The sequence below is a fragment of the Vitis riparia genome, chromosome 10 (genome assembly GCF_004353265.1).
Source record: "Vitis riparia cultivar Riparia Gloire de Montpellier isolate 1030 chromosome 10, EGFV_Vit.rip_1.0, whole genome shotgun sequence".
In the NCBI taxonomy this organism is placed as follows: Eukaryota; Viridiplantae; Streptophyta; class Magnoliopsida; order Vitales; family Vitaceae; genus Vitis; species Vitis riparia.
Window position 1 is genome coordinate 16561628 of NC_048440.1, and position 25808 is coordinate 16587435.

At 34.7% G+C, this 25808-nt stretch overlaps 3 protein-coding genes across 8 annotated transcripts; 1 reads left to right on the plus strand and 2 right to left on the minus strand.

Moving 5' to 3' along the window:
* The first annotated feature begins 577 nt into the window (after window positions 1-577).
* Window positions 578-10598, plus strand: LOC117923371. 3 transcript variants are annotated; one of them, XM_034841626.1, is made up of 7 exons: window positions 578-800; window positions 3783-4172; window positions 4886-4962; window positions 5110-5146; window positions 9202-9418; window positions 9501-9969; window positions 10164-10598. In XM_034841626.1, the coding sequence occupies exons 2-7, from the start codon at window positions 3851-3853 to the stop codon at window positions 10413-10415; spliced, it is 1374 nt and encodes a 457-aa protein (XP_034697517.1). In that variant the 5' UTR covers window positions 578-800; window positions 3783-3850; the 3' UTR covers window positions 10416-10598. The 3 variants fall into 3 exon arrangements, with proteins under 3 accessions (XP_034697517.1, XP_034697519.1, XP_034697518.1); XM_034841628.1 differs by having other exon boundaries at window positions 9630-9969; XM_034841627.1 differs by having other exon boundaries at window positions 9202-9339; window positions 9479-9969.
* Window positions 10599-12555: 1957 nt separating this feature from the next.
* LOC117924185 lies at window positions 12556-15986 on the minus strand. Of its 4 annotated transcripts, none has more exons than XM_034842766.1 (4): window positions 15844-15986; window positions 14180-15206; window positions 13081-14061; window positions 12556-12975 (listed from the first exon to the last, which is right to left on the minus strand). In XM_034842766.1, exons 2-4 carry the CDS (start codon window positions 15176-15178, stop codon window positions 12937-12939), a joined length of 2019 nt encoding a protein of 672 aa, XP_034698657.1. In that variant the 5' UTR covers window positions 15179-15206; window positions 15844-15986; the 3' UTR covers window positions 12556-12936. The 4 variants fall into 4 exon arrangements, with proteins under 4 accessions (XP_034698657.1, XP_034698654.1, XP_034698655.1 ...); XM_034842763.1 differs by having other exon boundaries at window positions 14180-15214; XM_034842764.1 differs by having other exon boundaries at window positions 14180-15234.
* A 2607-nt stretch (window positions 15987-18593) lies between these two features.
* Window positions 18594-21829, minus strand: LOC117923764 (low-temperature-induced cysteine proteinase-like). Its single transcript, XM_034842205.1, has 5 exons — window positions 21325-21829; window positions 19925-20157; window positions 19679-19816; window positions 19075-19596; window positions 18594-18984 (listed from the first exon to the last, which is right to left on the minus strand). The coding sequence occupies exons 1-5, from the start codon at window positions 21794-21796 to the stop codon at window positions 18844-18846; spliced, it is 1506 nt and encodes a 501-aa protein (XP_034698096.1). The 5' UTR covers window positions 21797-21829; the 3' UTR covers window positions 18594-18843.
* Window positions 21830-25808: the final 3979 nt, after the last annotated feature.

Here is a 25808-nt window from a genome sequence, read left to right on the forward strand (position 1 = left end):
AAGTCATAAGAGCATGTGCAGTATAAACTAAAACTGTGGACAATGACAATGGGAACAAGGTGACAGAAAATAGGTTTATGATATGGAAAGAAAGTCTTGGTTTAGGTAGGGAAAAATTGATGGGTTGGAGAAAGAACTGGTCCCATGTTTGGTACAGACCACCTTGCATGTGAAAGTTATCAATTAATAAAATGGAATTTGTTTATCATAAAAACAATGGGAGATGTCCCAAAGAGAGAGAGAGAGAGAGAGAGAGAGAGAGAGAGAGAGAGAGAGAGAGAGATTTTACGTGGACAACTGTGAAAGAAGGGTGATGAAGAGAAAAGGCAGTCACATGATCTACAACAGGCCAAGGGACCGGTCTCAGCTGTATTCATAATGTTATTATTATTTCATTATAAAGAGAACAGGTGGATACTATCCCATCATTTTTTTTTAAACCGTCAAAGTCTAAGAATATCAGAACTCTGATGACTATTGCCATTTCAATTTAATTCCACAGTTGAATCAAACAAAAACTTCTCAAGCAATACTCTCTCTCTCTCTCTCTCTCTCTCTCTCTCTCTCCCTCTCTCCCTCTCCCTCTCTCTCTCCCTCTCTCTCACTCCCTCTCTCTATTTTTAACAGTTGTTCAAGGATTGATTCATTTTCGATCAGTCCACCTGTTTTTAACTTTGCATTCTAGGTTTTTGTGGGTATGGAAGGATCGGTCCAGAGATATGTCTGAATCAGCAGTTAAAGATTGATCAACTGATCAAAAATCTGGAAGGAGGATCAAAGCATCTTCTTCATCATCAATGGTTTGTATTAGCTGGTCCGGGAAGAGAAATTTCTTTGCTTTTCTGAAGTATAAGTGCCTTCTTTTTAGCTTATATATATGATTTACTCACAATACTGTGCTTCTAATAGCAAGATTCTTCACCTGGATATGTAGTTATTCAAACCTTTTTGGGGGGGTTTCAACTATCAATTATGATCATTTGACAAATCATCAATCTAAGAATTTTCAGAAGCAACAAAACATGATTTATCTGCCAGTTCCTTCAAACCCTTGCTAGATATAATTATGGTCAGGTCACTAAATATGTTTTCCTGCATATGATTTTGACCTAAATTCTGCAATATCATTCCAAAATATCCATTATCCAAATATTTGTTTGAGAGTTAATCGCATAAGATGACGCTTTTGAGGGACAACACACTGAATTTTGTCAATTTGGAAAATATTTTCCTCCTGACAAACCTTTGTTATGTGCCTAAATATTAGCTAAAATCAATGTTTGTACGACATTGTAATTATCTAAAGTAGCTTTCTTCTTGTTTTGAAGTTGTTGCTAGTAACATAGCTTCTGTAGATACTGACACTAAAACTACAAAATAGGAGGACAAGTATCTGTTGATGAGTTCTATTGTGAAGTTAATCACTCAGTATGAATAATTTTTGCATTAATTCCGTCAATGTTGTCCCAACTTTTGTACTAGATCTGCAACATCCTGTGTAACATGTTCTAGAAAAAGGACATGAGGCTTTCCAGCTACTAACATCTGTTGATATTTTGTATCCTCTTAAGTGTTTTCTCAAGAATATTATACAATTTACATCTTCGAAATCTTTTGCAGAATTTCTAAAGATAGTACTTGAGTGGTTTAATTTAGGACTATTGATCTATGTCTATACATGTAAGTCTCATATGATTATAATGGCCTTTTTTTTTTCTTTTTCTTTTTTTCTTTTTCTCAATTGTATTGGGAATAAATAGATTGCACTCTTTTAGTGGACATTTAGTTTTTGTTCATGAGACTTTTTCTTTTTAACTCTTCAGTATGGAAATGTTTTTGTCTGATCACGATTAATTTCTATTTGACTGGAAAATACATAAATTTTCAACATTCAAGTCTTTATTCCGAAGCTACTTCCATTTATATATATGGGTGGATGACATGTTCGGTTTATGAAAAGGATTTATTAATAAATTAATGTCCTAGCTACTGTTGTGCGCTCACCATTAAGTTTCTACAGTTAAACATCCACCTAAAAATTATGTCCACCTAAAATTTGCATCCACAGCAATGAGATGAAAGAGTCCAGAGAATAGCAATTACAATCTCTGACTGAGTATCATCCTTTTTGTTGTTATTATTATTATTATTATTTACAAGTATGACAAAAAAAGTTAGCTAGGAAAACATATAATACACTCAGTCATGAACGGGAAAAGTTATAAAATATATCTTATAAAATATGAAAAATAATTAACAATATCTTTATAAATATTTTAGGTGGTAATAGAAAAAGTTATAAAATAAAAATATAAAACCTATATCAACTATATAGAAATTTGAGGTATTGTAGGTGACACTTGTTGGAACAAGGGCTTATGGTCAAGATATAAATATAAAAAATAAGGAAACATGCATGTGATGTTTTGGACTTAATAACTTTATTATTTGTAATATTATCTATGGTATAGTAAAATGGCTCTTTAGTATCCATGGATGTAAACGGGATTGGCTAAACTATATTAAAACATATATTCTTATTTTTATCTTTACACTCTTGTACTAATATGTTAACATTGAAGATTCTACATAATAAATTGTATTCAAGCTTCCACTTACATAATAAGTGATATTAGAGCTTAGATCGAGATTTTTGAAAGAGCCAAAAAAATTTAAGAAGATTATAGAAAGAATTTTGGTTAGAAGTGAAGTGAAAGGTTCTATCATTGAAATTTGATATACAATACGAATATTATAGAAAGATGAAATATTTACTCAATGGAATTTGATTCAAAGTAAATATTCTTAGGAAGTGTCCCCAATTCCAAAATGGAATATATTTCTTTTTGTAAAGAATACTTCTTATGTTAATTTATTATTATAATATTATACTCACTTATAATATCTCTTTATATATTCGAGATCATAAGGAAAAAATTTATGAAATAGAGATGTAGATCTAAAACATATACCAAGCACACAGGAATGGAAGGAAGATTATGTAATATTCGATGGAGTGAGGGCTCATAGTTCAAATGTAGATGCATGAATTGGGAAACATAGAATGTTTCATAGTTTTATAGTTATATTTGGTTTTTCATTTTATGATAATCACTAACGTGTAATAAAATAATTTTATCTCTTTTGTTAATATAATCCTGATTGGCTGAATCACATTAAAATCTCACATATCCTTGTGTGTGGATTATTTTTCCTTATACTGATATATTAGCATTAAATTTTGATATGTTAGCATTAAATTTTCATTTGCACGATAAGCAGTATTACAACTTTTGCCAACACAACAAATTTTAGTGCACAATCTTAACTAAATTACACAATTTTAATGTATTATTTTGGTGCATGTGGTTAGACTATGGTCAAATAAAAAACTTAAAGCTATTATAATTTCTAGATATAAACCTCTTTAGGGTTTAGTATGAGCTAGGCTAAATTATAAATGGATCTTGGCACACACATTGGATATGCCTTCCACTTAAATGTAGAAGCATTTCAAGAGAATGCACACTCATGGTTACCTGTTATTCATTTCCATGAAAACGATATGAATTTAGACGGAAAGGTTAAAATGATAATTCAACCAAATAAAGAGAAAAAAAAAGGAGAGAATATAATGTGTATCCTACACTGCTAAAAGTGAATTTTGTCTAGTTATTTCCACAGATAAGCATTATGGCTATTTTTCTCCTCTCCCAGCTTCCTCAAATCTTGATTGTACTTCACATTTTCCAACATGCTCTCCTCCTCTCCATGTCTTTCAGCGAAATGCAACTGTAAAAAAAAATCTACAATATTGGGAAGTGTTTTACATGAAGGAGCAAGAGTAGCCATGACAGAGAGATTATTTATCCATGAAGAAAAAAATGATGGAAGCAAGCAGGAGGAAACAGAAAACACCTCCTTTGACTTGAATGAAGAATCCAACTCCCCAGAGGATGACGCTGCAGCTGAAGCTGAAGTGAGCATGGAGGATGATGAAGGAGAAAGAGAAGGGAGTTCAGCAAATAATAATAATGTCTCTGCTGGGGAAAAACGTGGAGGGAAAAACTCAGTTAGGCAGTATGTTCGATCAAAAATGCCTCGACTCCGGTGGACTCCTGACCTCCATCTCTCTTTTGTGCATGCTGTTGAGAGGCTTGGTGGACAGGCCAGTAAGTTTTACCTTAAAGATACTCTATGTTCATTCTTCTTCACTAGAATTTTCTTTCTTTCTTTCTTCCTTTCTTTCTTGTCCTCTTCAAACCTGGAATTTTCAAAAGATAAAAAATATTTATAATTAGATATTACTGATCTCGGTATTAAGATTTCGATAAAATTTTATAGAAAGAAATAAAACATTGTACAAAATCAATTTAAATCACTATTGTAATTTATTTGTTGTTATTTCAATATATGAGATTTTTTTTTTGTTCTTACGAGTTCTTCAAATAATATTGATTTTTTTTTTTTTACAATTTTGTATTTAATATTTTATTGAAAAAGTTTCTTAATGCATGGGAGTACTCTTTGGTTTTTAATTTGAAAATTTGAAAATATTTTTATTTCATATTAAATTTTATGTTGTTTATTTTATAAATTTAGTGTTATTTAATGACGGTCTCATTATAAACAATCAATTAATAAAACGCTTTTTCGCTTTCAACTTATTTATAATTGGCTATTAAAAAAACTCTCAAAATTCTCTATAAAATTTATTGAACTCTTTGAATTTTATTTTTTAAAAATTATTAAAATTATTGAATTTTATAGTGAAATTTGTGTTCTAATTTATATATAAAACTTAAATTCTTCGCATTAAATATCCTATATTGCCATTCATCATATTCTTCGCTTTAAAGTAGTACTTTCTTTTCGAGAATCCCAGGAGCGACTCCAAAGCTGGTTCTTGAGTTGATGAATGTGAAAGGACTTAGCATTGCCCATGTAAAGAGCCACTTGCAGGTACTAGATAGGGTTCCACCCACATTTTCTGAAATAGTTTCTGTTTTCGCGGCACTTTTTTAGTGTTTTTTTTCTCTTTTGCTGCTCCTCTTTCTTCTTTTGGCTACTTTCTCTTATTCTGACAATGCACTTTCAAAATATGCGCAGATGTATCGAAGTAAAAGGCTTGATGAATCAGGACAAGGTAAAGTAGTGGTATCTTTTGGATCTTTTCGATGGTGCTGGAAACCGGAAATGTGTGGAATAGGGGTAAAGCTTGAAAAAGGGAGGAATAAAAACACCAACTTTTATCTTCTAGGAATTTTGAATCCATGGACCACGGGGATAACTGTGGACCTGGAAAGAATCTAGAAGATTGCCATAAACCTATAATTGGAAAGAAGCTGGGGTGATTGCCACAAACGTATGATAACTCTAATTTCGAAAAAATCAGGTTGATATTAGTTACTTTGCATAGATATCCATGGGTATGTTGATATTATTTGTTTTGAAGTATGAACTTAGAGAATGTTCATGATTTTAAAATACGTCTACATGATTAAAAAAAGTCTATACATATAATGCCATAAAAATTTCCCCCCATCAGATGTGGGATATCAAAGTCTTTTATGCCTCTTAAACAACTGCTCTACCATTTGGGAGTCCATGTTGAATGTTGATTATATAGCTAAATTTTTTAATAGAAACAAATTTAATGATTGTAGTCTTCCTCCATTAAATTGTTAGGAGAAAAATCAACACGCAGTGGAGGATCAATCAAATCTCTCCCTATGTGTGTGTGTCTAATAAGAAAGTAATAGAAAAACACAATATCACAACAATGTTTATCAACAACAATCAACTATATGTATGCATTGCGATTTTTTACATAGAAAACCTCCTTAATGTGAGACTATGGGAGTATCTAGTGAAAAGTTGATGATTCCTAGTAGACCGTCTAGGTGGGACTATGGGAGTAGCTTGTGGTACTTGTGGTTAGTCAAGGACATCATCAGAATTTCTAACCTCTACAGGTTCTGAATCATCACCTGCACCATGTTGGTCATTTTGTGTCTTAACATCAAGTTGATTTGCCATTAGTGTTGGGGAAATCATTTCCAAGTCAATCAACTTGTCATTATTGCCAAATTCTGTTTTCTCCATCTTATCAATGTCCGTTATTATCTGATCTTCCATAAATGCAATGTCTTGGCTTCTAATCAACTTCTTCTTAATTGGATCATACAATCTGTACCCAAATTCATTTTAGCCATAACCCACAAATACACATTAGCGTGTCTTCACATTAAGCTTAGACCTTTCATATTTGGGAATGTGCACAAAGGCCTTGTATCGAAAGAAACATCTTTGCCTATCCAAACTCCATTTGGCACATCAAACCACAAAAGAACAGAATGTGAGAGATTCAACACATGAACCACTGTATTCAAAGTCTCACCCCAAAAAGATCTAGGCAGCCTTGCTTGTGAAAGCAAACATCTCACTTTCTTAACCTATGCCCTACTCATATTTTCAGCCAAACCATTCAACTATGATGTCTTTGGAGGAGTCTTTTGATGGCGAGTACCCTATTGCTTGCAGTACTCATCAAATGGCCCTAAATATTCTTTTCCATAAGTTTGAATACATTTTAGTTTTCTTCTAGTTTCTCTCTCAATTGAAGCCTGAAATTGCTTGAACATATCCAATACTTGATCCTTATGCCTCAATGTGTATGCCTAAATCTTCTTTGAATGGTCATCAATAAAGGTCACAAAGTATAGTGAACCACCAAGTGTTTGTTCTTTCATTGGACCACACAAATCAAAGTGGACCAAGTCAAACAAATTCTCATTTTTTAAAGAAGAAGGATATGCCTTGAAAGCAACTTTATTTTGCATCACTGCCAAGCAATGAACACACTTTTATAAACGTGTGCTTGTCATCCCAAATAAGTGATTCTTTTGGGACAACACCATCATTCCTTTCTCACTCATGTGATCAAGTCTCTTGTGCCATAACTAAACTGTATTCACATTTTCAATAGTATGAATGACATTCTTAGAAAGTCCAACTTGGATCACGTACATATTAGGATTCCTTTTGCACCTTGCTATGACCAAAGAGCCCTTAGTAAGCTTCCATTGACCATTACCAAAACCATTATAATAGTCTTCGTCGTTAAGCTTATTGGTAGAGATAAGGTTCAACCGAATGTTTGGAACATGCTTTACATCTTTAAGAAATAGTTTCATACTATTATGGGTTTCCAACCAAACATTACCCATGCCAACAACCTTAGTCACACTATTGTTGTCCATCCTTACAACTCCAAAGTCATTGGGTGTGTAGGATGTGTAGAAACCCTTACAAAATGTAGTATGAATAGTAGCACCACTATTAATTTCCCAGTTGGTCCCATCACATGTTGAATTGATCATATCATCATCGTATATTAGTAGAAAGTTTTCTATAGTAATGGCAATGCAATCTTCATAATTGCTATTGTTATCATTTTCTTTCTCTTTGTTTTTCTCATTTTCTTTCTTTAACTTTCTACAATATTTCTTGATATGTCCCATTCTTGTTGTAATGGTAATACTCAACATTAACAAATCTGTTCATGGACTTCTATTTTTTTCTTTGTTTTTTGGATCCCGACACTTACTTATTTCTCGTGCCTTAGTAAACAATTGACTGTGAGGAGGAACATTGTAATTTTCTTTTCATCTCTTCATTTAAAACACTACTTTTAGCAATTTCCATTATCATCTCACTATTTGGAGTTGAATTAAACAATGACATTCTAAATGTCTCCCAAGAATCCGATAAAGTGCCCAAAAGCCATAAGCCTTGTACCTCTTCATCAAATTTTACCCCCCTTACAGCAAACTGATTTATCAAACCTTGGAATATATTCAAGTGATCGATCATAGGAGTATCATCATGATATCTCAAAAGAATCAACCATTTCATCAAATACATTTTGTTGTTTTCAGTTTTTCGAGAATACAACCTTTCAAATTTGATCCACAATGTGCGTGCATGCTTCTCACCACTAACATGGTTTAGCACATTGTCATACACCCATTGTCGAATATACTCACACACTTGCCTGTAAAGCAATGTCCATTCCTTATCGGTTTTGTCAACAGGTTTTACTTTGACAAACATAGGTTGATGGTAACCCTTCACATACAATAAATCCTCCATTTTATCTTTCCACGGCATAATTTGAGCTATTTAAGCTCACCATTCTATTTGCACTAACATTCATTCTTCAACACAACACAAGTAACCAAAGCTCTAATACCACTTTGTTAGGAGAAAAATCAACACGCAGCGAAGGATCAATCAAATTTTCTCCTTATATGTGTGTTTAATAAGAAAGTAAAAGAAAAACACAATATCACAGTAATATTTATCAATAAGAATTAACTATACACATGCACCAAAAATTTTAATGTAGAAAACCTCCTTAATGTGGGGAGTAAAAACCATTAGACCGAAGTCAACTCAAAAACTTCACTATCAACAAAAGTGAGAGTACACAATTTGTCCTAACATTAATCAGAGACTATCAATAACAACAATTATCAAGAGCAAAAATTCTTAACTTCACAAACATAAACATCAAACAATATATGAGTGAAATAAAGAGGTCAAAAACTTAGTATTCTATACGGGTATACTAATCTATTCAAAAAACTCCGATCAACGATCTAACCGTTCAGATTGAAATACCATGAATATTGAACCTTTTGTTAAAATTTCACCTCAATCAGACTAGGGATCAAAGATATATCACTCTTTGATGAAAACTGTACATAATAGAAATGTTCTCTTTTTCTTTTCCGTCCTGCTTTGTTCAGATGATTATAACTTACGGTTGATTGTTTCGATCACCAATCCGACCAACCAAAATCAAGAGACATAAGACTTTTCACTCTCAAAACCAACAACTGCTCTTCTCTCACTTGGAATTCTAAGACATGAATCTTTTTTGGGTTCTAAAAAAACCCTATACCAAGAGACAAAAATGCCCATATCATATGGGCTTTGTTGGATTTGACATATTTGGTCCATCCTCCACATGAGAGAGAAACCTAACCCAACATAAATAACAATGGTATGGAATTTAGAGGATTAAGTTGAAAAATCCTCAATTAAATAACAATGATATGGGATTTAAAGGATTAAATTGAAAAGGAGTGGGAGCATAATCTTACCGATTCTTCAAATGTTGCTTCCTTTGTACAGTATTATGTAAAACATATAGACGAATGGGAGGAAGAGACCGAGATCGTGATTGCTCTCCTGGAATTTTGTTCAGACCAACTGGTTCTTGCCGACATTTCAGCATGGAGAAGAGTGGAATGGAGCAAGCTTGGAACCCTGGTGAGTGCAGTCGTAGTTACAATCTTTTGCGGTGCACCCTCTCTCAACAACAATATGATTTCAGAGCTAACTCTTCAAGGTAACTGCTTAAACTCAATTATAAGAAACCTGAAAGAACTTGTTTCATATTCTTGATTAGCCTTTCACTCACACCCAAATAGGCGGCAACAGTATGCTTCCACTCATTACTATAATGCGTTAAGATCAAGTACTAGTGCACTACAGAGCAAACAATATTTCGGACAAGGCAACGGGTTGGTTGAAAGGATGATTTTCCATACTCAAAACAGGCCATCAACTTCAAACCCGAATCATGTTTTGGAGGCAATTGCACAAAATAGACCCACTAGACCTAGCAGATTTCTTGAAGAAAAGAAGTGGCCTCCACGGGAATTGATTGGAAATCCGTGGAGGGAGAAAACCAGGACTAATGCTGCCTCCCAATCTCTAGTGCATCAAATTTGTACTACTCCAAGGTCTGTTGGAGCAACGCTAACATACAGCAAGCAGCCGTCTGTATGGAGCCCTGCAAATGAGGAAAGACTTGGGCAATTTCAATCACACTTGCATTATCCTAAAATCATCTCCAGTATCTCCACACCACAATTTGAGCCGCCATTTCGGCTTGAGGTAACCTCTCGGAATCTGATTCATTTAACATGTCATCCATGGTACAAGTATTTTAACAATTAATCTACTAGTAAGTTTCAGAAAATGTGGCTCTTCATGGAATGCTACTCTTCGTGTATCAGAGTTCTTCATGGAAATTTTGAATGATATTTATAGTGCTGCTCTTCATTTGTATTTTATGTTTTGAAATGCAGTCGAATCAGGAGAAGAGATTGAAGGAGGAGGAATGGTTGCCTGATTTGCAACTGAGACTGAGCCAAAGAAGTGCAAATGAGGAGGACTCCCACCACAAAACCAAGTATGAAATGAATACCATGCTTTCTTTGTCTCCGTATTCCTCAAGGCAGCAAGAACAACCTACTGAGAAACAAAAAGAAGAAACTCAAACAAAAGCCTGGCCTTCACAAACAACCACCGGCAAGGCTGATTTGAGCTTGAGTATTTAGAATATTTGACCATATCTAGAAAGCATAGAAGTGAACTTTCAAGTAATTGTCTTCTTAATCCCTTTTGTTGGAATAAAATTAGTTTAGCATAGTGGTAAAACCGGCCATACAGTTTACATAGGGTAGATTCACATGCTATGTACATTGAAATACATGCTTAAATATGACTCAATTTGATAGGTATATTTATATCATCAACCAATATGCCATCCTAGGAAAAGAATCCAGTGTATTCAGAAGTTGCAGGATACGGTGTACCAGTACGAGCCAGGCCTGAAGAGCTAGCCGAAGCAATGCATGATGCTGGGGCTGATGGGCTATGGCAACATGACAGACTAAATCCCAAAACTCAATAGTCCTAAAACCATTGTCCCTTGCTATCCAGTCACAAAGTTTATATTCCCCATTCCAGAATCAGAGATGGAAAACTTTTAGCAGTTCTATTCAAGGTAACATTGCAATTTATATCAGCAGAGCTAAATGGTAAAACCTGTTGGAATTTAAATGTATTCTTAACAGGTTTAAAACATCCTTCAATTATATAATGACAAATTTTATTTTATTTCTCTATTGGTAAAGTAGGGTATTCGTTTAACATTACAAAGGCATAAGGCTTTCCATATCCTTAATCTAAAGTATACCTTACCAATTTAGAAAAGAGAACTCCCTATCTTGTCAGAAAAGTTTGAAGTTTTGTTCTATTGGCAACGAGAGCTTTTAAGGTCCACACCCGACCACCAACCATTTTTTAACCTTTTGATTTAAATAAAATACTATTTACTTTATATTGAGATTGAGATCATTTCAATTTCAAGATTGTTGAAATTTTAAATCTGTACTGATATAATTTTCTGTAATAATTTATTTTAAAATTATCATCAATCCAATTGCTGAACACATTAACAAAAGGCCGTTAGGTAAACCACCCAAATCTCATTGCTGGAAGAAATTTAAAGAAAATAGAGGGTTTTATTTTGAAATTTTTGTCTTCTAACTTTAAAATGGTAAAAAAAAAAAAAAAAAAGACTTAATTTATAAGGGCATGGTAGCCGTTATGGATTTCTCAATGTTTTTAGAACCAGATGGATCATTAAATCAGAAAAGTTATCAATTCACAGTTCACTGATCGGACCAACGGTCGAACCGGTGATATCATAAATATATATTTTATATATTATTAAAATTTAAAAAAAATTATGATTCACTAGTCGGATCAATAGAACCAACGGTCGAACCGGTGATGTCATAAATATATAATTTTTATATTATTAAAATTTTAAAAATTAATAAATAAAAATAATAAACTTTATCTAAATTTTGATAACATCTACATTGTTTATTGGGTTTTTTCACAAAATTTTCTATTGATAGATGTCAATCAACCCAATATTTTCAATATTTCAATAAATTAAAATTTCAAGGTGTAATAAATAAAACAAAAATAAAAAATTAAATATTAAACATATCATTACAATTATAATAACAAAAAATTAAGAAATTAAATATAGAACATAAAATTAAATTTTAAAAAACCAAAATGGAAGGCGAGGAAGGCATGCCAATGGTGGGCGACGGGGCTTTGAGGGGAGGGGATGGGAAGGAAAATGAGTTATTGGGAAAAAATAAAAAATGATTGAACCGACCGGTTCGTTCGGTTCATTGGTCGAACCGCTACTTCAAGCGATCTGATACCGATTCGATCCATTTTCGGTCCAATTTACCGGATCGAACCAAAACCGTGACCGGTCGGACTGACCGATCCGATCAGTTTTTAAAACCATGGGATTTCCCTAACATATATACCAATAAATCTCCCTAACATTAAACAAAATTGTTGGAAAAAATTAAAAGCGGCAAAACTACCCATGTTTGCCCTGTAACCTTAAAGTATACTTTTCTTTTTCTTGGATAATGTTCACCTTCACTATCAATTTGGCTTCGGTGCCAATTCTAGCATCCTCTTAGGCAAGAACGCCGCCATTCACTACCCCAAGATTAACATGAAATAAAAGAGCATCTGAATCACCTAAAATCGATTGACCAACAAAATTGGCAGAGTACACAGACAGTACTATCTCCCACATTGCCTCTTAGGCAAAGAGCTCCAAAGAATCCGATATTTCACATAATTACACTAGTGAAATCTGTAAGCTACCAAGGAAGCAGCATCTTCATTCACAACCAAAAAGGGGTATTCTTTTATGAAAATACAGACATGTGAGGCAAACAAAGAAACCAGATTGAAGCAAGAAAATTTAATGAGCATTACAACAAACAAAATTTGATCCAATATATGACTACCACCTCAGCCTCATTCTGATGTAAGAGAAGGAATGGACAGTAAGTATAAACTTCTGTTGACAAAATAAGAAATAACCACACTGAATTCCACTATACCTAACATAACATCAGTGAGAACAATAGGGTAAGGGGACCTCTGGAAAATTACAATTACCTTTGACAATATTGGATAAAAACATCCTAATATTGTGAATAAGAACTTCATGGGATCCTAGCACTTTCAAGTTTTGGGTAGCTGAGGAACATGAGCAATTAGTTCCTGTCAAGGTAAAAGGAATTTTTAGTTCATCTCAGGTCTCTCACCAATAAATCCTTGATCACAAAATTATATATATATAAAGACTCAGGGTGGCAATGAAGTTACCTCAGAATAGCGTACATGATCATAATGCGACTTAGAAGTTTTTACAATGGTTTCCCACTTTGTATCCGTGGAGGAAGTCTTGGGAGCCTGCTTTCTAGGATGAAACTTGCTTCTTTGGTGTGGTTTCTGCAAAGAAACAGTACGCCAGAGCCAAGACTCAGAAGGTGACTTTGGTAAGGCTGGGGGAACAGGGGACTGTAAGAATGTGACATTTGAATCAACTTGATCATCTGCTTTTAGAATCTGCTCATTGTTCATACTTAGGTTTCCATCAATAGGCCCTTTGGAGAATTCCAAGGACCTAAATTCCTGATCGAGACCTTGATCCAGTCTAAAGCTGTCCAGTGTGTCTTCTTGGCTATTGATATGTGGTATGTCAGAGGATGAAGGCAGGGAGTCAACAGATCCAGGGGCTTTTAATTTCAATATGCCCCCCTTTGAAATGTTCAGGCATCTTATATCTTGAAAAGAAGATTCTGCACTAGAAGCTTCTTCTATTCCTCTTCTTTCTACCAAGGTCCCAAAATCTAAACCAGCAGTGTCCATCAGCTCCTTGGTGTCAGAATAACTTGGATGTTGAAATTCTGCAACATCTACAGAATCTATGTACAATGTTTTCTCAACTATGGGGCTAACTGAGCCTGGCCCTTGTTTATTTTCTTCGGGGGATAATATCTCCGAAAAGTTCTTACAGGCTTGGCTATAAAAAATTAACCTATCAGCCTTGAAATTGTCAACTTCTATAGGTACACCAAGGAACCCCATTCCTTCATGAAAGGGAGAGTGAGGTGCTTCATTCCTGTATGGAGATATGCCACCGCCGCTACTTGAGTGTCTGTGGGGAGATGACCCATCTGTTGCTTGTGAGTCACTGGAATAGGTACAATTGGATTCCACAGTCATCATATTCCCAACTTCATGCAACTTAGGTGATTGGACTTCATAATCTAATTGGTTCCGACGAAAAGCATCCCAAGCATTCTGCTTGTACACAGCATCACCACCAGGGAACATCCATCAATACCAGTTGGAACCAGAATATGGAATGATAAAAATGCAAATAAAGATAAAAAGAAATACACAATAATCCAACAGTTACCTTTGTAACAATTCGGTCATGATCTCTGACATATGCATGCTTGGACAGTTTTTTAACAACTCGGGCAGAAGATTTGGGAACCCGGGTCCTTACTTTCATCCCTGGCACTGGATCTAAGAGGCACAAAGAATTCTTTAAGCAAAACCGGGGAATTAATCCACAACCTGGTATGTTGCCAGAAGCATCATATTCATCATGTTCATCTTCACTTTCCCTTCCCTCTTCCTCTTCATATTGGCCATAATACGGTATGATGTCTGTCGAATATTTATTAAGAGAAGGTTTTGTATCCTCGCTGATCACCCTTTTAACCTGTCTAGGTTGTTCAAGTACCACAGATTGCTTCCTTGAAGCATAGTGAGGTGTTTCCAAGACCATTGCCTTTGCTGCAGGTAAGAAGCGATTCATCATAAGATCTCGAGTTTGTGGATCTATGGAGAAGGTTCCAGAAGGTTTGACATCTGGACCATCAGACCCACTCAAACCACTAACACTACAGCTTAAAGACAATGAATTCGTTGGGGACAGTGAGTCAACCGCATCAGAATAGGCATCGCTGCCACTATCGTTATCAGAATCTCCTTCCTCGTGTAATCCCTCCAAGTTAGTAAAATTTTCATCCAAGGAAGATGTTTCATTTTGGGGCCTAAAAATATTTCGATTGTCAGATTCAATTTCTGCAGGCTTCTGTATAACATCAAAAACCCTCCCTGGTGGAACCCTTGGAGTGCTTGAAAGCTCTTCATCATGCAACTGGAGCTCTGGTTCACTTCCATCCTTGGCTCTTCCCGGAATCTGCTCCCAGCGAAAAGGGACTGCAACTGGTTCTGTCACCTGATCGACGCTGGAGTATGGTATGTAAGAAGGAATAGAAATCTGTCTATTGGGCCGCGGATTTTCAATCATCTTCCTTTTCTGTCCATCTGAAGAACTCAATGTCGATGAAATTCGCCTCACTGATAGAAGTGGTGCACTAAAATTCAATTGCTTTCCCTCCATGAACTCTGTGTAGAGTTGGTTCTCCGCACTTCTCCTCTAATTCAAAGTTCATCAGTCTATCAAAATCAATAAACAATGAAAAAAGGTAGCGAACAAAACAATCTACTCTGTATTCCCTATTATCCACGGAAATCTGAAAATAATTGTTGAAAAATCTAATTTCCAAACTAAAGGAAATGATTTGAACACACTTCACAGCCAAACAGAAAACGAACGATGAAGCCACTTGAATATCAGAAACATATAACTTTATGATCCACGGAGTATAACCAAAAATAAAGTAAAAGTACAGTTTGGTTATTGAGAAAACTGAGGAGAAGGGGGAAAAAAGAAAAGAAATTAATACCGCTTTGTTAGCAAAAACAGAATCAGTTGTGTTAGATTTAGCTGAGTTGAGTTCAGAGGCACAAAATCGAAATTCAAGAAAAACTTGTCCGGTGACTCAAAAGCCTGAATCCCAAACCAAAACCACCCATTTCCTCGACAGCGAACTCAAATTCACGAAAAAAAAAATCAGTTGAAAACCCATTGAAACCGAAATAGCCGGATTCACCATTTCGCATACAATTATGCAAAGTTGTTCGGTTCGAATAAAATAAAAACCAAAAAATAAGAATCAAAGACAGCGGCCGGGTGAAAGAGATGGAACCAAGAGACAGGCATACCTGTGGAGATGCAGTACCGAGCGGTGTCGCCGGGGATGCTGCCGAAACTTCAGGAGTAAAGAGACAAAAAGAAGGAAGAAGAGAGAGAAAGTGAGAAAGTTCTCACTCCAATTCCGCTCTCTACATATACTTTTGCTTTCACAATCGTTTTCGTGTAGAGACCAGAGAGACCGAGATAAGGCTCTTGGCCATTGAGGCCTTCGCACGCGTTTGTCGTGTGCCATATTCATCCCATGCCATCATTCTACCCTGTTTTTCCATTTTTGTCTTTAACCGACAGATTAAATTGGTAACCTTTTATTATTATTATTTAATATAAATTAAATAAAATATTAATAATTTCTCACCATAGATGGTATTACTATAAATTTGATAAGGTAAGATAAAGCAAGCATAATAATATAAAAAGGAAAAGAGAGGAATCAGGGGGGTTGGTCACGGACATAGATGCGGTTGGGGGAAGTAGAATATTTAAATGAGGGACCGACCCACATTTAATATGGTAAGTACCCCTTAACCCAAGCAGTTGAAATCAATCATTTTCAGAGAGTTATTGGCACCATTCTGCCCTCCCACTGTTTCTGCTACTGATTTGTACCATTTTCGCATTCATTTTCTCACCTCTGCTATAAGTTAATATTCAAATTTTCATCCGTAACTTTTTTAGAAAATGTCTTCTAGTAAATAGGGGAAAAAAATAAATATACATACGTATATAAATAAAATTTTAAAAAGATATTAAAAAGTATTTTCTTTGCATAAGAAGAGTAATTATCATTATTTTAAGATAATTGTCAAGTTCTTATTTTCAATTTTCATTTTATGATTTTACTTCCCATTTTTGTTTTCTTGAAAATGCTTTTGATTAAGAAAAATGACAAGTATTTATTAATAAATGAAATATATAAAATCTTACTTGGTTTCAAGTTTTCACTAATTTAAAAAAAAAAAAAAAAAGAAGTATAGTTAAAAATTTATATAATATAAATATCATGTTATGATTTTTATTTTTTATTTTTTTAGACTTTTTTTTTTTACTTTCTTCAAGAAAATTTCTCAAAGAATAGAATACAAAATATTTTTAAAAAATATTTTTTAGTTGTTTTATGAAGATTATTTTAAAAAATAATTATACGAATATGTGAAATGATTAAAAATAAAATACTAGATATAAAAATTATTTTTAAAACATATTTTAAAGAATTAAAAATATTTTAAGTTTTCAAACAAACTTTTATTTTACAAAAATAAGATAACGATTTTTAAAAATTATTTTTTAAAATAGTTACCAAACAAATTCTTTGTTTTCAAAAAATTAAATGAAAAAAAACAGTCCAAATATGCTTTCATACTTATATCTATATTCTTTCAAAATGAAAAAAGTAGTCAACAAATCATAGTGTAAATCTTTTTCACTTATACATTTTTTTTTCTTGGAAAATTCCAAGGTATTAAATTGGTCTCTATTGAACATTGAATTTGAACCACTGAAAATGTACAATAAAATAGAAGTTTTGAACAATCGTAAAAACATATTGGACTAAAGGATAAGGGAATGAGACTTAGGTAGAAACAAATAAGACCAAATTTTCTATTTTTAGAAATAAAAAATAATACTAACAACCTATTGTTGGACAAAATAAGAGTTAGATATTTTGAGGATGATGATTCTTGTCACTTGTATTATAGCTAGTACATGGAGTATATTTACAAAGATTATCCATGAGACCTTAATCTCTACGAGATAATCATGGATATTCAAAAAAAAAAAAAAATCATATGCAATTTTTTTTTAATTTTTTTTTTAAGACTAATGTAATGGGGTATAAAAGCACTAGAAAGTGTTGGTTGAAGAGTTAGATCCATCAGATCAAAGCTTGGAATTCAACCCATGTGAGTAGGTCCGGTCCACGTGGCCCGCGGAAAGCTTATCATGGCTTTAGGGGGTCCGCCATTATTGACTTTAATCGAGTCAAGTTAGAATCTTTCATAAGGAAAGGTGCCTACCCTGCATTATAAGAAAGAGCTTTGAGTAAAAGACAACCCAGTCTTGTTCACACACCAGAGTCACGCAGGCCCTTCCTTGTGTAGACATGCAAAGGATCACAAAAATTCCTCTGCATGTTTGGGGTCCCCTCACTTCAAAGTTCAAATTGTGTAACATTGAAGTTTTAGCAAATTGTTTTAAAGTCATATCATACCTAATTCTTTTTTGAGTTCATATCATATTTGATAATAATTTATGTTCAACGATATGATATAGGTGGACATGGAAGGTCCAACCACACTCAGCTTTTCATTTAAGGGGAACATTGTATCTCAATCCAAGGCTTCTTCCCGTTTTTATGCTTCCCTACCTACTAGTCGAGCCGAGTGAATGAAAAATATTGATTAGCCCTCAGTCCTCACAGCCTTTTTTGTAGTATAAAAGAGGGGAATTTGAAAACAATATAAAAGTTAATGTTCTCATGAAATGAAGAGATTGCAGACATTTTCAAAAATAATTTTTAAAAAGCAGTTTTCAAGCCCTCAATGAAATCCATCTATTTTCGTGGCCTAGTCCATGGCCACAGTTAGCTGCTAAACTCCTCTCGCCCCACCAGTTTTTAGCCCACTAGGCTTATATCTGAGATTTCCAGGGACATTTTCATTGAAGATTCTAAATTCTCACCTGATAGCCTTTTTGCAGGATGAATTACTGAACCCTGTATTGTAATTATATGACAGGGCATGTGCTGCAAGGTAGAACAAACAACCAAACAGGGAAATACGATCGAAAACGATTAAGATAGTGTTCCAATACATTATCCGTAGAAAAGAAATCAAATTTTCCCATCTTCTGCTGTTGATTATGCTTACTACGTATGTCCAATGTGCATCAGACCATACATTCAAAACAGGACAATGTAATGGTCGCTCCCCCTGGGGAGGAAGAAATAGGACAAATGACTGACAATCTTTAAAATTCAAACTCATAATTCTCATTCATCTTTCCCCTTCTCAACGCATCGCAGCAAACCTGTTCCTCTTCCACTCCAGAGGTTGGTATGTCTTCTGTGTTTCTTCTATTTTAGTCCAGGGGAACTTGTGCTTCGCCATCTTTCTCTTCTTTGCTGCTACTCCTAGGTAGTCTCCCTGGTTCTGTAATACCAAAAACATACAAACAGATAAGGTGAATTGTAATGTTCCCAAGAACAAAAGAAGAAACACTGATGGGGTGGTCATATATACCTTGAGACATAGGCCTTCTTCCACATCGCAAACGGGGTAGTCACTGGGGCAGCAGTACTCTGTTCCAGTGCAGCAAACGGCGTTCTCGTATTCACAGCAGCCGTAGATCAGGCAAAAATCATAGAACTCATATATGCAACAGCAAGTCTCATCGCTCGGGCAATAGGTAAAGTCACCGCACTCACTAGGGGAAGGGCCAGGAGAGGGAGGTGGTGGGGAGGGAGGGGGAGGCGGTGGCGGGGATGGTGGGGGCGGCGGCGGTGGTGGAACAGCTGGGGATGGATAAGGAGATGGTGAAGAAGACTCTTTGGTCGGATAGGAAGCCATGGCATTGATGGCGCATTCTCCATATGGTAAATCAGTGTTCCTCTTTATGTAGAAGTACCCCTCCATTCCCCAGCTTGTTCCCCATGAATTCTTACAAATCCAGTAGTCTTCACTGTCTTCAGAGCCATAGCCAACTATCAGAACTGCATGGTCAATGTCATCTGGATCATCCGAGCAATCCCCAGCATATATTCCCTGAACAAATTCAAATTACCATCGTTTACATTTTCGTATTCGGATTCGTAAATGTAAATAATAAATTAGCAGTAAGACCTACAGATGTGTAGAGCTGAAAGTCAAGAGCAGAGCCATCCATGCCCACGCTAATAGGTTGGTTGACAGTCGCACATAAGAGAGCACTGTCCGATTCATCGACATCTTTGTAGCCATCAATACTAACAACTTTGGTATCCTCCTGATCAAAGAAAACCCATACAAATGATAAAACTACTCAAACATGAAGTGAGATCAATGAAGAATGAATTTTTTGCCAAAAGGTATTATAATTCTTTACTAAACAGACCTTGGTTGTGTTACAGGTACCATCAGTGCCTGTGTAGGGATAATCGGATTCTGAATCGATCCCACCATTGCTTATAACCCACTCAAAAGCATAGTCCATGTAACCTCCTTCGCATCCATAGTTGGTTGAATCACAGTCTACAAGTTCTTGCTCCGACAGACTAATGAGGTCTCCAGTGACTATGGCATTTATTCCTTCCATGGCTCCAGTGGAAGAGAACGCCCAGCAACTTCCTGTGTGACATTAAGCAGAGGCACAATAGGTACTATTTAACTAACAATTTCGAATTCTTGATCAAATCCCTTTACTGATTGCAACCATCTATAACTTTTTCCAACCAAAGTTTTAGATTATTTATCTGGGGAAATTATGGTCACAGGATAGTTTGGTCATTTCCTTCTCCTATCTAATTTTCTTGGTTCATCTAAAAGTCAAAGTTCAAATAAACACCCATCATTCATCATAGCTGGTAAGTGAGGCGTCACCCGTCCCAAAAGAATAATAAAATAATGCATAGTCGCAATGTCATGTTCAGACAATTACAATTACATGCTTAAAAACTTAATTTAAGTCATTAATCAACAGTATAAATATAAAGTATTGACACTTAATAGCTATCAAGAAAGTGAAAAAGGAGGACGGCAACTACCCAATCTCACAAGAGGGCCTCTAGGGAATTATAAATTTGTGACAGTGGCAAATTATTAATTGACATTTCATATTTTTGTAGCATGTTAATTGTTCAAAGGCCCTAAAAGGGCCCTTTTTGTTGCAACTGTTTTAAAAAATTATTCTTGAGCCTTTATTTTGAGAGGGGACCAAGCCTAGAAACTACATACATGGCAAAGCACTGGTCATACCAAAACCCCTCATTATGGTTAAGGATGGTAATAGGGCGGACTTTTTCGGATACCCGTCCCTTTCCGATTATATATAAAATTAATTTTTAAATTTTAATTTTACTATTTTTAATATATAGATAATAATAAATATTTTAATAAAATAAGTTATAAAAATATGATAATTTAATTATTATAAAATATGTTTATTTTAATATAATTAAAAAATTAAAAAAAAAAAGAAAATTAAATGGAGCAGAGCGGGGTGGGTATGAGAATTTCTCATATCTACCCCGTCCCACTCTGTCCCATTTAATTTTTTAAATGGGACGGGAATAAGACTTATTTTGAATTAACGAGGTGAGGTTGGGATAGGGGTTACCCGTCCCGAACCTACCCCGGTGCTATCCCTGTGAATACGGTATCTAAGATTTAATTCATGTAACTCCCAAATCCACAATGGCAAATGATAGTCTTGTAATGAACTTCAAATTTTGGGAAAATTTGTGTCTTGTCTTTAATCATCAAATCAAAGAACCGTAGGGGATGGTTAAGACTTACCACAATCGCCTTGGTCTTTGATACCGGTGACAACACCCTTCTTCCTCCAATCCAGGGAGGAAGGCGCCTCACAGGACGCCGTGCCCTTCTTCTGCTGCATGCTTCTCCGGAGAGAGTTGTTTTTCTTATTGATTGGCTTCTTAATCTTGGATAAATACTTCTCCTTGAACTCCTCATTACTCATGTCTGCAAACTTGTTCATTCCAAGAGTATGCCTATGCCCCTTTGAGTTCCTCTCTATCACATACTTCAAATTTTCCTTGAAAATCTCGAACCTCTTGGCTGTCTCCTCCGCATGCTTGTACACTCTCTTGTGCCTCTCCTTCCATAGATGGAACAGCTCTCTTACTCTCTCTTCCGATGCAAACTCCTCTCCAGTTATGGAGAATTCAGTGGGGAGGCTTGAAGAGAGACATGCCAGTGAAGCCCAGATGAAGAGGACAAGAGCCAGTTGAATTTTCTGGGAACCCATTTTCTCTACTGGGTTTCCAGTGATAGTCTTTTCTTTCTCAGTCTGTTCTATATAAGGTGGAAATGCAGAGAAAGCTAGCTGCACCAAGCCAACCAGTCAGCCTAAGACTTTGGCACCTCAATTTCTCAATGATAAGAAAATGAAATTGTTTCCTGGAAAGACCAAAATAACATTTGGGAATATGAAAATCATGGGGACAATGAGGCTAAAAACTGGAGAATAATGTTTATTTTATGAGGGTCATTCTGTGATTTCTAATATTTTATCTTCCACGTCTGTGGTACCAAATTATTCTGGTGATGCCCTTCTTCTAACCTTCATGACCATTGACTCGTCGGTTGAGCTCGTCCACAGACAGCTAACAGTCAGCAATATATGGAGATCAGACCATTTGGTAAGACAATGAGGAATAATGGAACATTTGGGCCTCCTAATGGAAATGGCTATGATCTTGGCATGTAGGGCATCCAGGATTCAGATGAATACAAGCTAATAAATTGAAAGGAGCTTCAAGCGTATTGGCCTTTGGCCTTAAGGACATATGCCCTTTTAGTAAATAATTAAGAAATAAATACATAAACTTAGCATTTTCAATTGTTATTAAGAACATTTAAAAAAAAAAAAATTTAATATCTCAAATATATTGTAGGAGAACAATATATTTTTATAACAAATTCTCAAAAAAAAAAAAAAAACATTTTCTATAATAATTTGTAAAAAAAAATAATTCTGAATTAGAAAACTATTCATGTCATAAAAACATCAAAAACTATTTTTAAGAAAGTTTCCAAACGGGGTCTTAAATTCTTCCAAAAAAGCAAAAAAAAAACAATTTCTACAGGACCACACCTTCGTAGATGTATCTTCATAGCATCATAATGACTCATCAATAGAAAACGAAGCATGTGATCTACATCCCTGCACGACTGCCTTCAATACTGTTCACAAGAATCCAATATTGTCCGTTTGTTTTTGTATCTAAAGTCAAGGCAGCAATATTGCGTTTGTTTCTAACATTTGTTGGGTATGAAACCCAAATCTATAGTGCAATTCATCTTTGGTAAATGATGTCCTTATATGATCTTTCCTTTTTGTCAAATAAATTGTTATTGTTAGCATTCATAATTTGCTTTTGAGCATTACTTTAACTATATACTTGTAATGAACAGATCCGACATTCTTGTAATTAGAAGTTTAAATTAAATTTGGAAGTTTAGATTTTTGGTTAACAAGGCTAGTTTTAATTCTTTGGGACAGCAGGAGATTGCCCCCTTGAGTTGTTGGGTTCAGGAAGACTAGGTGTGATACCATTTACAGCTGGTCAACAACTTTGTTTGTCTTGTTTAAGGAAGTAGTTGGCTACAAATTGTATGATAACTTCATGGTGCTAAATCAGTGGAGCTCATCTGATGGCCTAACCCTCGAAATCAGATCTGAATTATGATCTAAAATATATCAAATGGAATGAGTGCACATGGCAAACCCCATTCCCCATATATATACATAATTGAGGCAATTCCTGATATTAGAGTATGACAATGTTGTGTTAGAACATGCTGTTACTATATCGATATGTCAAGTTTATTAATATTTTATGGTCTGATATGAATGAATATGAATAAAATAAATAGGTTTTACTAGTTGGTGGGAGGGTAGTGTTTTTGATAAGGTTTTGGCAAAAAGCAAGGCCTGCATTTTGATGCCATGTGAAAAATATTTGAATGTGACTGGTTGGCACGTCCGTATGATATTTTAGGCTACCTTGCTTGTCATTCCTAAGGTCATAGACTCGTAGTCCATTCCCAACTACTGGTACTCTGCTTCAGCCACAAACATCATAGCTTAAGATAAAAGTCCACCATTTTCATTCAATAATAATTTATGTCGGTCCAAAAAATAAAATTATCCACCATGTTTTGCTTTTGAAGCTTTCTTCATGGTTAAGTCATGGCTTGGCAGATTTTGGCGGGAGGGTTAGGGATAAGGATTTTCCGTCAAAGTATCATGACCTACTTGTCATTCCTTGCCTAGAAAAAGCTGGTAGGTTTGCAGCTACCACATTGTCCATTTTTGCTTTCTCACCTTGGGTAACTATTGATTAACTAATTCTTGATAATGACCACTCCCATATAATTAATGATTATGTCAATTCAATATTACTTGCATTTCCCCAAGACTCCCACTCTGTGCTCCACTTAATATTTTAATGTAATGTATGCCTCTGGGAGAGAATTGTGGAAGGGGTATAATTGGGTTTAGTGCTTATAAATAAAATCCAAGTTGAGCGTTAGGTTTGGAACCAGTGCCTAGCAAAATGGCATGTCACCATCCCAATATCTCATTGACTTGGATACATGCCAACGGTGGCCGGTGGTGAAGCCAGCAAATGATTTGAGATGGCTTAAACCTAGCTATTAATTTCAAGGGGCAAAAAAATGACAAAAAAGTATGTCTAGTCTAATAGTAATAAGGGGATTATTTACCTATTCATGAGGAAGGATTCAAATCCCTCTATGACCATCTTTATGTTTGCTCCGGCTCCAATGCCAAAAGCACAGTTATGCCAAGAGAGTATAAATTTAAGGAATACTTGCATTTTTAATCATCCAAGAGAGTGTGTCCTTGATATATTAAAAGAATTTTTAAGCTATCAATTTTACTAAAAGTTTAATATTAAATTATTAATTTTTCCAAAAATTTGAACTTATAAAATTTAGATTCACAATGTACACCGTTCCCAATGATTTCATACCTACATATGAAAAGAAACAAACTCATACACAAACAACTGTAATATTTTACGTATCACAAATTTCATATATCTAACTTTGTTGAGTATACACGCCTTAATCTTAAACCTTTCCATATAAATTAACTATTATATTTTAATATTATCATATGTTATTTAACTAATTTTGAACTTTTGGACTTTCTTCAACCCTAATGTGGTGTTTGTTTTTTTATTTAATTCTAAATAAAACTTTAAAGCTTAATAGTGTTAAATATTAAGTTGTTTGTTTTTGTAGTATTTTATTTCTATAAGTATTAAAAATTAAAGAAAAACCAATATGTTATTTTTCTATTTAAAAAAAGTTACATATTTTGGTTTTTTCTAATTAATAAAAAGTTTATAATAAGTTACGAAAAAATAGAAAAACAAACAACCTAAATTTTGAAAACAAATTACTTTTAGCAAAAAGCCAAAAAAATAAACATCACCTAAGTTTCTTTGACATTGCTCCTTCTTCAAGTTTTACAACTTCCATTTTTTTGGGCTTTTAGTCATTTGATTATCAAAGCATTCTAAGTATTTTTTTTTTCACTATATATCTAAATCGATAAGTGTAAAAATGATTGGAATTGTTACTCAACCTCATTTTTAGTATTTTGTTCTTTCACTTTACCTTAGAACTGCAGTCTTGGTCAGGTTTTGCTGGTCCCTAGCCAGACTTGAATAGTTAATTTAGAGTAATTACCAGTTGTAAACCAAAAAAATAAAAATAAATAACACATGGTTAAAGGCTTATCTGAAACGGGATGACTTTTCATCCAGGAGCCCTTTCATGGACAGATTCCACAACTCATAGTGATAGAAAAACAAGGCAAATAATTGGTTAGGAAAGAGTATCACTTTAACAAGTTGATTATATTAAACAATAATCAACTTAATAGGTAGAGAACAGAGGCTTGGCTTTATGGCAGTAGAGAACAGAGGAAAGTCTTAGATATTGCAATAGGTAGAATCTCTTATCATCAAAAAATTACCCCACAGAAGCTTAAGACACGCCTTCCATGCATTGAACTCCTTTGTCTTTACTGGCATTTCTGTTGCGCCAAGCTACATGGGAAACAAAAGGCCTGCAACCCAAAATGATACCGGATGACTTTAAACTCTTTAACACTTGATCAAGAAACTTAAAGGCCATTTTTAAAAGTTGTGGATCACTTTGTATTTAATCAGTGGTCTTATTCAAGTCGTGAAAGAATTTTTACTTTGAGAGACTACATAAAA